A 12832-nucleotide genomic window follows, 5' to 3' on the forward strand; every position below is an offset into this window, starting at 1 on the left:
TACCTTCAGGAGAAGCTGAACACAGACAACAGCTACACAGGTGTAGCTACTCTGCTTGGAAGAAATGTTATTTTATTTATTTATTTATTTATTTATTTATTTATTTTTTATTCAAGACCCATTTATTCTCTAGTTCTGCCCACATGGAGACACCCTCCTTGAAAAGGGGTTGAATCCTTCCGTTCACTTTAACACCCTGTGCTGAAAACATGTCTTCCGAGGTTTCAACTCCGAGATCCACAGTCTTAAAGCACTGATTCTTAAACCTCGTCTAGATTTCTCCCCTTGGATGGGGGGAAATGCCCCAAACACAGAGAAGAACAGCTCAGGACTGTGGGCTCTGCTCGCCCAGAAGACCTTGCAGCTCCCCTGACCAGCCGGCTGGAGCCAGGATTAGGGCCCTGAGACGAGGGGCGCCTGCTGGGCTGCCGCCCCCGCCCCCAGCTCCTGTCCTCTTCACCACGCTGGCTGTCACCTCTAGCTTCCCTGGAGTCTGGGGCTTCCAGACGGTCTCTGCTCACACTTCTGTATCCCGCCTGCTGCCTCAGCACTGCTGATTCACACCAGGGGGGAAAAGCACACAGAACTGCTTTTCAGCACACCAACGTTCCACGCCAAAGTTATTTGATAAGCCTGCAGGTTCTTTTTCATCACAGGACACTCCCAAGGCCATGACTTGCCCCGGCTCCCCACTGCCCTTGCCGGCAGACTGGACGTGTGTGGCCACCGTGCTGAGTCGGGCACACCCCCTGGCTCCACTCCGGCGCACTCCTGGAGAACTGAGGGCGGTGCCCTGGGCGCATTAGCAGGATCTGTCCTGAAGCCAGTCCTAGAGTGACAAGAGCCACACCTGCAGGTCTATTCCACTGACCAGATGCACAGGACCGAGCTGGGCCCACGGACCTTGGTCTGGACTGTGTCGGCTGGTCATTCTTGCCTAGCTTCACAGGCCAACAGCCACTGTCCTTCCTGTACTTTCTTGCTCATCACTGCACCAGCGGGTCACTCCTACCTGCTGCCGTCACACACCTGGCAACCTCGTGTTCCAGGGCCAGCCAAGAACTGAGACCCCAGCAGGCCCCTAGTTCCCAGCAGGCAAACTCCCCATTAAACTACTGCTGCCTAGCCGTGTTCTCGAGGCTTCAGAGCCGGGAAAGTGCGGAGAGCATAGCAATCCGCGGCGCCCACAGCCCCAGACCCACGATGCTCCGCGGAGGCGCCGGAACCTCGCCGCACCCACCCGCGCCAATACAAGGGACCTCTGAGCCCGCCTGTCCCGCGGACCCAGGTGCACACCCGACCATCGCGACCCACGATGGAGACGCGGGGGGCGGGGCTCGGCCGGCGGCGGGCACTGGGGCGGGCGGGGACCCGGGCTCCGGCCCCAAGGCCTCACGGACCCAGCAGGCCGCCCGCCGCCCGGAAGAAAAGCGAAATGTTATTTTTAACCACAGACACTTAATAGATAAGGTTATATGGTTTGGGATAAAGACTTCTAACTTATTTTCAACCACTGACTCTATTTGTAATTTGAATAATATGTATTAAAGACAAACATTTTAAAATCCAATAAAGGTTTTGTCTCTGTAAGATATTCCCCTTCAGAGCCCCATGTGCTCGCATGAATAGACCATGTGGGAGAGCTGCCTTTAGGAGCGGTCAGTTGGTGTAGAACAGGAGGTCAATGTAAGAAGCCCATGGCTTCTTTTCTCCTTCCTTGTTTTTTTTTTTTTTTTTTTTTGGTGGCTTGCAGGATCTTAGTTCCCCAACCAGGGATTGAGCCCATGGCAGTGAAAGCACTGAGTCCTAACCACTGGACCGCCAGGGAATTCCCAAGAAGCTCATGGCTTCTAAAGCATAAAATTTTAAGCATGCACATTTATGAAATAGATGTGCTTACTTTACTTAAAACCCACCAGTCACAACTATGTTACTATAGTCTGCATAAGTAGGAATCTGACAAACATTAATTGAATGGATAAAGGAATAAATTATTTTAGCAATGACAAAACCTACTGAATCAAATAAAAACACACAAATGAACTTTTATCCCCCTCCCTCGTGCTCCTTCTCTGGGCTGGGAAATAGTCTGCAGGCTGGAGAATGCAGAGATGCTGGTACAGGTGTGGGACAGGTTCTCCAGCACACTGATGGTCCATATACAGTTTTCTCCCAGAGTGGATACACACCTGGGCTTTCCACAATGTCACAAGGCTATCTTGGCTTTCAGTGACCCTGGGCTTTTTTACATCTTCAGAGAAGGAAGATTTTATCCCACAAAGATCTTGCCCCCAGAATATTTATCTGTACAGTAGAGGGTATAATGAGTTTCCTGCCCTGTCCTAACACTCACCCCACTGCCCCCAGGGAAGGCCACATAAAGGAAATACCTGGCACCCCAGAGCCGCCCGGAGGAATCCCAGGACCGTTGGTGATGCGGGGGCCGCTCCAGTAACAATCATCCGCACACACCCACCAAGACCGGCCTGTGGGAAGAGAGAAGAACCTGCCAGAGTCTGTGCTGCGGCAAGTGGAGTGTAGCTCACCTGGGCCTCACCTAACATCAACGTTCAACAGCTGTACCCTACCTGGACCCTAGGGTTGGGATCAGAGGGGCAGCCTGAGGCTGTACAACACATGAGCTGAGGAAGCCCCCTTCTCCTTCCAAATGAATCAGCCCAATCAGCTTTGCAATCCAACCCACAATATGGCCAACTCTTTTATGTGTTTTGAGATAAGGGCCATTAATCTGTGTGGCATTCTATAATTTTGGTTCTCCCTTTCTTCAAATACACAGCTATTCCCTCACTCTCCCATCATTTGCAAGCATCCAAAACAATTACTGAGGACAATTTCTTCCCACTTCCACCTTAATGGCATGGCCTTTTTTCATTTCTAAATCAATGCCATGGGCTATTTACTATGCACTGCAGAGGTAAAAGAATTTTTTAAACACTTTGTTTCTGTAAGTTGAGCCAAGAGATTTTAAATATTAATTTTCATAGCTAAAAATAGAGTAGTAAGGAAAAATGAGTACTGGTACAAATTAACTACAAATTCTTTGAGTAATGCAGAGCTTTAAAACTTTAGTGAGGAGACAGGAATGAGTAATTCATAAACAGCTTGGTTTAGGAGAGGCTGAAGAGATGGGAAACATGGAGGGAAAGGAAGATTCTTGGTCATCTGGCTAGAAGCTTGTGCTACTGGAAAGCCACTGTGGCTAAGGCTACAGGGAGGGGCAAGAGAATATTCGAGCCCCAAGAGCTCCTTGGTGAACCTGACTACCCAAGGGCAAAGCTGCCCTACTGCCTATAGAGGTCAAGGAACTTACTTTCCAGGAGTCCTTCTTGCTGGTTGCCTTTGGCAAATATAACACATCTCCAATGAACAAAACTGGGCCCTTTAAAATTTCAGTGGTAGCTTAAGCTTTGATTTCATTAGCAAAAAGTTACTATTTTATAAGATTACACACCACTGGGATGAACTTCTCTAATTCTTCTGTGAGGTCACCCATTGGACACTTGGGTGCCTCTCTATCATCACTTGTTCATTTTCTTACCTGAATCTTATGAAAGAAGAGTTCATCCCAGATACTATCATTCCTGATGATTCCACTCCGGACCTCAGCCTGTTTACGCTTTGCTGCAAATTCCAGGAGCCAGCGCTTTAATGATGTGTCTGCCTGGCTGAAGATCTGAGGAACAGAAGTTGGAAACAGCTGTAAAGACTGCAGGTCCCACCTCTAGACACACCCCCAGGAAGAAGGCCTAGATTGGCCAGCAGAGAAGCCACACTCTATTTCTGCCCCTGCAGGAGGTCACTGAATGTGTGACATCCAGCTAAAGGTTAACGCTACCAAGGCCCAGGCACGTTGTTGGGAAAGAAGCCCTCCGCCCAAAATCTCCCAACCAGGGTTTTGGAGAATAGGAAGAAAACAGGAGAAGGAGGGGTGAGAGTCAGGGACTACAAGAGAAGAGGCAACTTCCAGGACCTGGAGCTGGAGGTGTAGAAAGCCTGCCTGGGGCTCCAGCCTCTGTCCAAACAAGCAGATATGCAGCTGCTCAGCCTGGCCAGAGACTCCCCGCGGGACTCACCTTGTCGTACATGCGGTTCAGTAGTCGTGGGACCACAGGGAAGATGGTGGGACACAGAGCCTTCATGTCGTCTGAGAGGAGGCGGATGTCTCCCTGGAAGAAGCCGACGCGCCCTCCGTGGCAGTAGACGACAGACTGGAAGAAGTGGACAGGAAGGGAGGAGTCCCTCAGGGCGGTCACTCCTGGCTGTAATCCAGAGCTGTCCAAAGCTCTGCCCCACATCGAGGGTGCCTGTGATCCCCTCACCCAGCTCTGGCTGCTGCCTTGGGACACTGAAGAAAGCCATCAGAGGTGACACCCCCCGCCCCACACACACACACCCTCCCCACCAAGTCCCACTCAGACATGGAGAGAAGAAGCAGGAGACAGGGTGGAATCCTGAGCCTTTGGGAGATGCCAGAGCAGCCAGTCTCACTGGTGCCTGCCCCTTCATGCTTACTCCCAAAGCCTGGACAGGGGCCTCCCTGGGGACTCAGTCTCTGAGCTGTACAACACCGTATCGGTGTGTCCGCTCCAGGTCTCAGAGCACCTGTGGTCTTCCCCAGGGATACCTCAGCAACTCTGGAAGGGTATGCAGTGCCCACAAGTAATGGAGGTGCTGCTAATGTTGGCGGTGGGAGGCCAAGGCAGAGCCTGGCTGGTTGCTAATGGGACTAAGATTATGCCAGGGACTCCTTTCTGTCATGCTCAGAGCAATTCTATACGGGAAACAGAATTTCTAATCTCTGTTTTACAGATGAGGAATGCAAAGGTCACAGAGGTAAAGAAAGGGATTTGCCTAGAGTCCCAAAACTAGTTCACAGTAATTGCTGGCATTTGAATCCAGGTCTGGAAAGCTTGAAAGCAGGCCCTAGTATACCAGACCTCCCGCAAGGCAAAACGGGAGAGGCTTAGGAGATAGTTTATGCACAGGCTGGTCCCTTAAGTGACACACACGGATAATTCTTTGTCCCCACAACCTCATAAGGACTCCTCCATTCTCTCTGTGTCCCCACAAGGCCTGTCCTAGGTCCAACCATAACACCAGTCCCATCCACAGCCTGAGGGGCCATGATAGTTTGACTCCCCTTTCAACTTTACTGTCTTGTTTTCTTTTTTAGGAGTTTAGTGAGTGATGAAAGTTACAGAATATAGGTGTTTGGGCCATAAATGGAGCCATACTGTACAGAGCTTGAATGGTAAAGCACTTCTGCAGAGCTGCAATGCTCTCTGAGCAGCTGGGGCCTTTCTCAGCCAAGGTGTGTCCACAGGTAAGACAAGCAGGCCTGGGTCCTCCCTGGAGCAGTGCTCACAGGAGGGACAGATCAGGGGGTCCAAGGTCCTCTGACCCCTCTGACCCCTGTGGCACCTTCTGAGGACAGGCCAGTTTAGTTCTACTTCATGCTGCCAGTGACAAGTGTGACACCCTGCTAGGGTTCTGGGTTCTGGGCTCAGACTGTGCCTCCCTGAAGCCAGGGCCTTACCTGCACCATTCGCTCAAACATGTGTGCTAAAGGCAAATAGGAAATGTGCACATCCGCACAAGTGGGAGCCCACTGACTCTGTAAGAAAACAGAAGGAGCCCAGGCAAGGCCCGGTCAGTCAGGCGGGCGTCTTACCTGGATGACTCTCTCAAACATGTGAGCCAGAGGCAGGAAGGAGATGAGCACATCGTCCTGTCTCGGAAAGATCACTTTCTGCAGGTGCCGGGCATGGGAGACAGAAAGGAAAGAAACACTGACAGGAAGACGACAAGAGAGTCATAAAACAATAAAGAGAAAATGACCTGGAGGGGCAAACATGAAGAGGGGAAGGGCAGTGGGGAAGGGGGGACAGAGAGAGCGGTGAGATGACAGCGAGAGAAAAGTGAGAGAGAGAGGAGAGAGAGGAAGATGGGAGGCGCAGAAAGAAAAGAGAGAGAGACAGAGAGACAGGGCAGTGTAGGAAGCAGAGTGTTAGGTAGAAGCGCCAGTGGGTCTAGGTTATCTGCAGAAGCAAAGAGCCAACTGAAGCACACATAAACCAGCAGAGTCGAGCTCTGCAGGGAAGTCTCCTCTGGGAGGGCCTGCACCTCGTTCAGTCTTCGCGCCAGACCGGCATGCCTCTCCCTCCCCACAGCTGCAGGATCTGCCTCAGGCCCCACTTCACCAGCTTTCCTGGGCCACCCGGACAGCGATTCAGAGGGTCTCAGCCTGTTGGCACTTTCTGGTCCTCCTTCGAGAGAAAGGGGCCAAGAGAACCCTAGGTCTATGCCTACTGGGGCTGGGGTACGTGCCCCGGACAGAGGCGTGGTGGGTGGAACCAGGCCTCATAAGCTACAGCCTGGGAACATGGCCTTAAAGCAGATGGCCAAGAGGGACCCCACTCTCCAGGATGGGTCTGACCTCAGGGACATGGGCTGCCCTGGCCAGGGGGCCCCATTCAGGGATGAGCTCTCCTTGGCTGACTTCCCTGCTCTCCGCCCTTTTACAGAGGTCTTCAGTCTCCTGGGCTGGCTTTTGGATGAGTTTGGACAAGCCCAGGGAACCTTGCTCATGGCTCCTGGTCTGGGCTCAGCTACCAACAGTGTCTCACAGTTTTCCACCAAAATATATAACAAATGGGCATATGCTCCATAATGCCACCAGGCATAAATGTGGATAGCGATTTTCTCCACAGTAGAGACAAAGCTTAATTTATAGGAAAAGGTACATTCCTTTCTCCTTAAGGAAAGTGTAGGACATTCAGATACTCACCACTTGTGGAAAAAGGTCCTTCTTTCTTAGCCAGTTAAAAAGTGCTAATATGCTTTTGTCAGGCCAAGTTATCAAGCTTTTTTGATTTTAGATTTACCATTTTTAGGTACAGCCTTAAAAATTAGCAGTTGCCATTGTTTCTCAGACTCTAGTAGTCCTTAAACACAAAATGACTGAATTAAACCCTGACCTACTTGGAAAAACAAGTTATTAAGGATTACTTTTAAATAAAGGTATACATAAAACCACAGGTATCTTAATTTTTGAAGTTAAAAATGAAAAATAGGTTTCCACGTTTTTCTTTCTGGGATCTGAGCGCTCTCAGAAATCAACTGAATATTTACCAGGTATGGATCATTTCAGTGTTTGGGGTTAAAAGCATCTGTGAAAGTGAGGTTGCTCTAATGAGAACAGAAACTCCTGCCTGTGAAAGGCAGCCCGGATTGTATCAGGGAAAAAAAAGAAAACCCAAAAAACCTCTGAGGCTTGAGGGTGTCCTTGAGAGACACCTGCATTGGTGAGTCTACTTTATTCACCTCTGTCACTTTCAGAAAGCCTGAGAAATCAGCCACCACGTTCCCATGGGTGAGCATCGCACCTTTTGGGTTCCCTGAAAGGAGAGAGCAAGAAGGAGAATTAGTGGGAAGCTCAAGGGCCACTCCTTGAGAACAGCACTGGAGTCACCAGTCCCAGACACCCAGAGCTGTCCACGCAAACCTCTGGCCTTCGTCCACAGCCGCCTTCAGAGTCCCAGGCAGATGAATGCTGTGTCAGGGACCTTCATTCTGTAGACACTTGAAGCCCATCTTGAGGCTCCCAGGTGCTTGGACCAGAAGGCAGGTGACACAGCTTGGAGTCACCTCAAGTGCCTCAAGGAGTGCCTCAGGCCTGATGGGTTGGCCTGCACCTTCCCTTCTGCCTTCCTCAAGGAGCACAGGCTCTTGGCCTACAGTCTCCTTATATATATACCCAGTAACCTATGCCACTCTCTGGGCCTGAGCAGTTCTAGTGTCCAGAATCCAGCAGTCAACTGTGCTGGCAGAGGACTTCCTTGCTGCATCCAGCACCTGGAAAGGCCCCAGCTCAGGCCAGGCTGGAGGTCCAGACTGCTGGGGCAGCCCTCCTGCCTGCTCACTGGCAGAGATGGGACATGGATTTCTTGCTTTGTCTTGACACGACCTTTCACTGCTGCTCATGAGGAAGCTCGGGGCTGCTAGGATGGCTCAGAGGACAGAGACCAGGTGGAGACAGAAGGCACAGCAGACTGTGGAGGGAGGCTGTTGGCCATCATTTCATGTCAACGTGGATACAACACTGCCGCTGCTGCTGGACAGATCTGAGCAGGCTCAAATCCTGGCCTTGCCCCTCATTGCCAGTGTAACACTGGCAAGCCGTTTTTCCTCTCTCAGTTTCCTAACCTATAAAATAGGGACAATGACACCCACCTCATAGGGCTCTATAAGGTCTAAGGACACAGACATGTACAAAAGACATTAAATTAGAAGTTTCCACTGAGGCAGAAGATACAACAGCTGTGAAACTCCAAAAGTGAGGGGCCAGACCATGTGCAGAATTTACCCAAGAAATATCAAATAAACCAAAATGTTAACTTTGCAACCCTCACCCAGAAAGAGGTTAATAAAAGGGTTGAGTTGAGGTTAAGAGAGTATTATAGTAAATGCTACTGAATTTTTCACTTTAAAATGGTTAATTTTATGCCACGTGAATTTCACCTCCTTAAGAATATGAATGAATGAGGAAGAATTTGTGAGAAGTATTTCTTCGGAGAGAGAGCTATGCTGAGTGCTACAGCCCATCAAAAGGGGAGAAATGAGGGGTCCTCTCTCCCATCTCCAATCTGAAACCCAAGCTAACTCAGCTGCTAATGAGATTGCTTCAAAACCCCAATCATGTTCCCTACAGCTTGGGCTGGGGGGGTTGGGTTGGGGAGGGGTCCCAAAAAGAAAGGTGAAGAAGGCCGTGGCTGCAAAAAAAATAATAAATCCCAGAAACTGGATATGGAGTCTGCAGAAGGAACATTAGGTGGTGGTGGGAATGGTGTGTTAAAAAGAAATCTTGAAGGAAACAATAGCAAAGATCAATAAAACTAAAAGCTGGTTCTTTGCGAATATAAACAAAATTGATAAACCATTAGCCAGACTCATCAAGAAAAAAAGGGAGAAGACGCAAATCAATAGAATTAGAAATGAAAAAGGAGAAGTAACAACTGACACTGCAGAAATACAGAGGATCATGAGAGATTACTACAAGCAACTCTATGCCAATAAAATGGACAACCTGGAAGAAATGGACAAATTCTTAGAAAAGCACAACCTTCCAAGACTGAACCAGGAAGAAACAGAAAATATGAACAGACCAATCACAAGCACGGAAATTGAAACTGTGATTAAAAATCTTCCAACAAACAAAAGCCCAGGACCAGATGGCCTCATAGGCGAAATCTATCAAACATTTAGAAAAGAGCTAACACCTATCCTTCTCAAACTGTTCCACAATATAGCAGAGGGAAGAACACTCCCAAACTCATTCTATGAGGCCACCATCACCCTGACACCAAAACCAGACAAAGATGTCACAAAGAAAGAAAACTACAGGCCAATATCACTGATGAACACAGATGCAAAAATCCTCAACAAAATACTAGCAAACAGAATCCAACAGCACATTAAAAGGATCATACACCACGATCAAGTAGGGTTTATCCCAGGAATGCAAGGATTCTTCAATATACACAAATCAATCAATGTGATACACCATATTAACAAATTGAAGAATAAAAACCATATGATCCTCTCAATAGATGCAGAAAAATCTTTTGACAAAATTCAACACCCATTTATGATAAAAACCCTATAGAAAGTAGGCATAGAGGGAACCTACCTCAACATAATAAAGGTCATATATGACAAACCCATGGTCAACATTGTCCTCAATGGTGAAAAACTGAAACCATTTCCACTAAGATCAGGAACAAGACAAGGCTGCCCACTCTCACAACTATTATTCAACATTGTTTTGGAAGTTTTAGCCACAACAGACAGAGAAGAAAAAGAAATAAAAGGAATCCAAATAAGAAAAGAAGAAGTAAAGCTGTCACTGTTTGCAGATGACATGATACTATACATAGAGAATCCTAAAGATGCTACCAGAAAACTACTAGAGCTAAACAATGAATGTGGTAAAGTAGCAGGATACAAAATTAATGTACAGAAATCTCTTGCATTCCTATACACTAATGACAAAAAATCTGAAAGTGAAATTAAGGAACACTCCCATTTACCATTGCAGCAAAAAGAATAAAATACCTAGTAATAAACCTACCTCAGGAGAAAAAAGACCTGTATGCAGAAAACTATAAGACACTGAGGAAAGAAATTAAAGATGATACAAATAGATGGAGAGATATACCATGTTCTTGGATTGGAAGAATCAACATTGTGAAAATGACTCTACTACCCAAAGCAATCTACAGATTCAATGCAATCCCTATCAAACTACCAATAGCATTTTTCACAGAACTAGAACAAAGAATTTCACAATTTGTATGGAAACACAGAAGACCCTGAATAGCCAAAGCAATCTCGAGAAAGAAAAATAGAGCTGGACGAATCAGGCTCCCAGACTTCAGACTATACTACAAAACTACAGTAATCAAGACAGTATGGTACTGGCACAAAAACAGAAATATAGATAAATGGAACAAGATAGAAAGCCCAGAGATAAACCCACACACATATGGTCACCTTATATTTGATAAAGGAGGCAAGAATATACAGTGGAGAAAAGACAGCCTCTTCAATAAGTGGTGCTGGGAAAACTGGACAGCTACATGTAAAAGGATGAAACTAGAACACTCCCTAACACCATACACAAAAATAAACTCAAAATGGATTAAAGACCTAAATGTAAGGCCAGACACTATCAAACTCTTAGAGGAAAACATAGGCAGAACACTCTATGACATACATCACAGCAAGATCCTTTTTGACCCACCTCCTAGAGAAATGCAAATAAAAACAAAAATAAACAAATGGGGGCTTCCCTGGTGGCGCAGTGGTTGAGAATCTGCCTGCCAACGCAGGGGACACGGGTTTGAGCCCTAGTCTGGGAAGATCCCACATGCTGCAGAGCAACTAGGCCCGTGAGCCACAACTACTGAGCCTGCGCGTCTGGAGCCTGTGCTCCGCAACAAGAGAGGCCGCGATAGTGAGAGGCCCGCGCACCGCGATGAAGAGTGGTCCCCGCTCGCCACAACTAGAGAAAGCCCTCGCACAGAAACGAAGACCCAACACAGCCATAAAAAAAATAAATAAATAAATAAATAAATAAATAAATAAACAAATGGGATCTAATGAAACTTAAAAGCTTTTTCACAGCAAGGACACCATAAACAAGACAAAAAGACAACCCTCAGAATGGAAGAAAATATTTGCAAATGAAGCAACGGACAAAGAATTAATCTCCAAAATTCACAAGCAGCTCACGCAGCTCAATATCAAAAAAACAAACAACCCAATCCAAAAATGGGCAGAAGACCTAAACAGACATTTTTCCAAAGAAGATATACAGAATGCCAACAAACATATGAAATAATGCTCAACATCATTAATCATTAGAGAAATGCAAATCAAAACTACAATGAGCTATCACCTCACACTAGTCCGAATGGCCATCATCAAAAAATCTACAAACAGTAAATGCTAGAGAGGGTGTGGAGAAAAGGGAACCCTCCTGCACTGTTGGTGGGAATGTAAATTGATACAGCCACTATGGAGAACAGTATGGAGGTTCCTTAAAAAACTAAAAGTAGCACTACCATACGACCCAGCAATCCCACTACTGGGCATATACCCTGAGAAAATCATAATTCAAAAAGAGTCATGAACCACAATGTTCACTGAAGCACTATTTACAATAACCAGGACATGGAAGCAACCTAAGTGTCCATCAACAGATGAATGGATAAAGAAGATGTGGCACATATATACAATGGAATATTACTCAGCCATAAAAAGAAACGAAATTGAGTTATTTGGAGTGAGGTGGATGGACCTAGAGTCTGTCATACAGAGTGAAGTAAGTTCAAAAGAGAAAAACAAATACCGTATGCTACAAAATATATATGGAATCTAAAAAAAAAAAAAAAAAAAGTCATGAAGAACCTAGCAGCAGCACAGGAATAAAGACACAGACCTATTAGAGAATGGACTTGAAGACACGGGGGGTGAGAAGGGTAAGCTGGGACAAAGTGAGAGAGTGGCATGGACATATATACACTACCAAATGTAAAACCAATAGCTGGTGGGAAGCAGCCACATAGCACAGGGAGATCAGCTCGGTGCTTTGTGACCACCTAGAGAGGTGGGATAGGGAGAGGGTGGGAGGGAGGGAGATGCACGAGGGAAGAGATATGGGAACATATGTATATGTATAACTGATTCACTTTGTTATAAAGCAGAAACTAACACACCATTGTAAAGCAGTTATACTCCAATAGAGACATTAAAAAAAAAAAAAAGGAATCTTATCTGCAGGCTGGTTTTCCCCCCAAAACAGGGGGGAGCGATACAGTGTATACCAGAGACAGAAGCTGATGTGAAGTGGGGAGCAGACAACCAAAGGAAGGGCACTGCCTGCCTCTGGAGAAGAACTCCTCGAAGTGTCCATGAAACGGAGACTGAATTGTAAACTTCTGCCCAAAATCATTCTCCCTCCCTACTTCCATCTGGTGGGAGAGGGCAGAAACCTTCATTAGCAAGCTGGAGGAGGAGGAGGAACACCGGACAGGAAGAGAGGAAGGCATGATCTCATGCCTTCCCCACCAAGCCTGCAGCCAGCCCTGGCTGAGGAGGGAGGTCTCAGTGAAGTGGACAGACTCATATTTTGGACCAACACTTGGAATTCTGAATTAAGATTGTGTTTGTGACTTACAATCCCCATGGGACTCACCTGAGAGGGACGAGATAAGGCATGAGATACCTAAGTTTTATCCAGGGGCAGACA

At 47.0% G+C, this 12832-nt stretch overlaps 1 protein-coding gene across 4 annotated transcripts in view; it reads right to left on the reverse strand.

The window, feature by feature from the left end:
* Positions 1-12832, reverse strand: part of ACSL6 (acyl-CoA synthetase long chain family member 6) — a 71458-nt gene that overhangs the window by 18242 nt on the left and 40384 nt on the right. For all 4 annotated transcript variants that reach the window (XM_036846770.1, XM_036846771.1, XM_036846772.1 and 1 more), the window contains 5 exons: positions 7345-7418; positions 5693-5770; positions 4095-4229; positions 3560-3694; positions 2391-2486 (listed from right to left, as the gene is read on the reverse strand). In XM_036846770.1, the coding sequence (XP_036702665.1) occupies positions 2391-2486; positions 3560-3694; positions 4095-4229; positions 5693-5770; positions 7345-7418 (518 nt within the window). The remainder of the gene's footprint in view (positions 1-2390; positions 2487-3559; positions 3695-4094; positions 4230-5692; positions 5771-7344; positions 7419-12832) is intronic.

The sequence above is a fragment of the Balaenoptera musculus genome, chromosome 3 (genome assembly GCF_009873245.2).
Source record: "Balaenoptera musculus isolate JJ_BM4_2016_0621 chromosome 3, mBalMus1.pri.v3, whole genome shotgun sequence".
Classification (NCBI taxonomy): domain Eukaryota; kingdom Metazoa; phylum Chordata; class Mammalia; order Artiodactyla; family Balaenopteridae; genus Balaenoptera; species Balaenoptera musculus.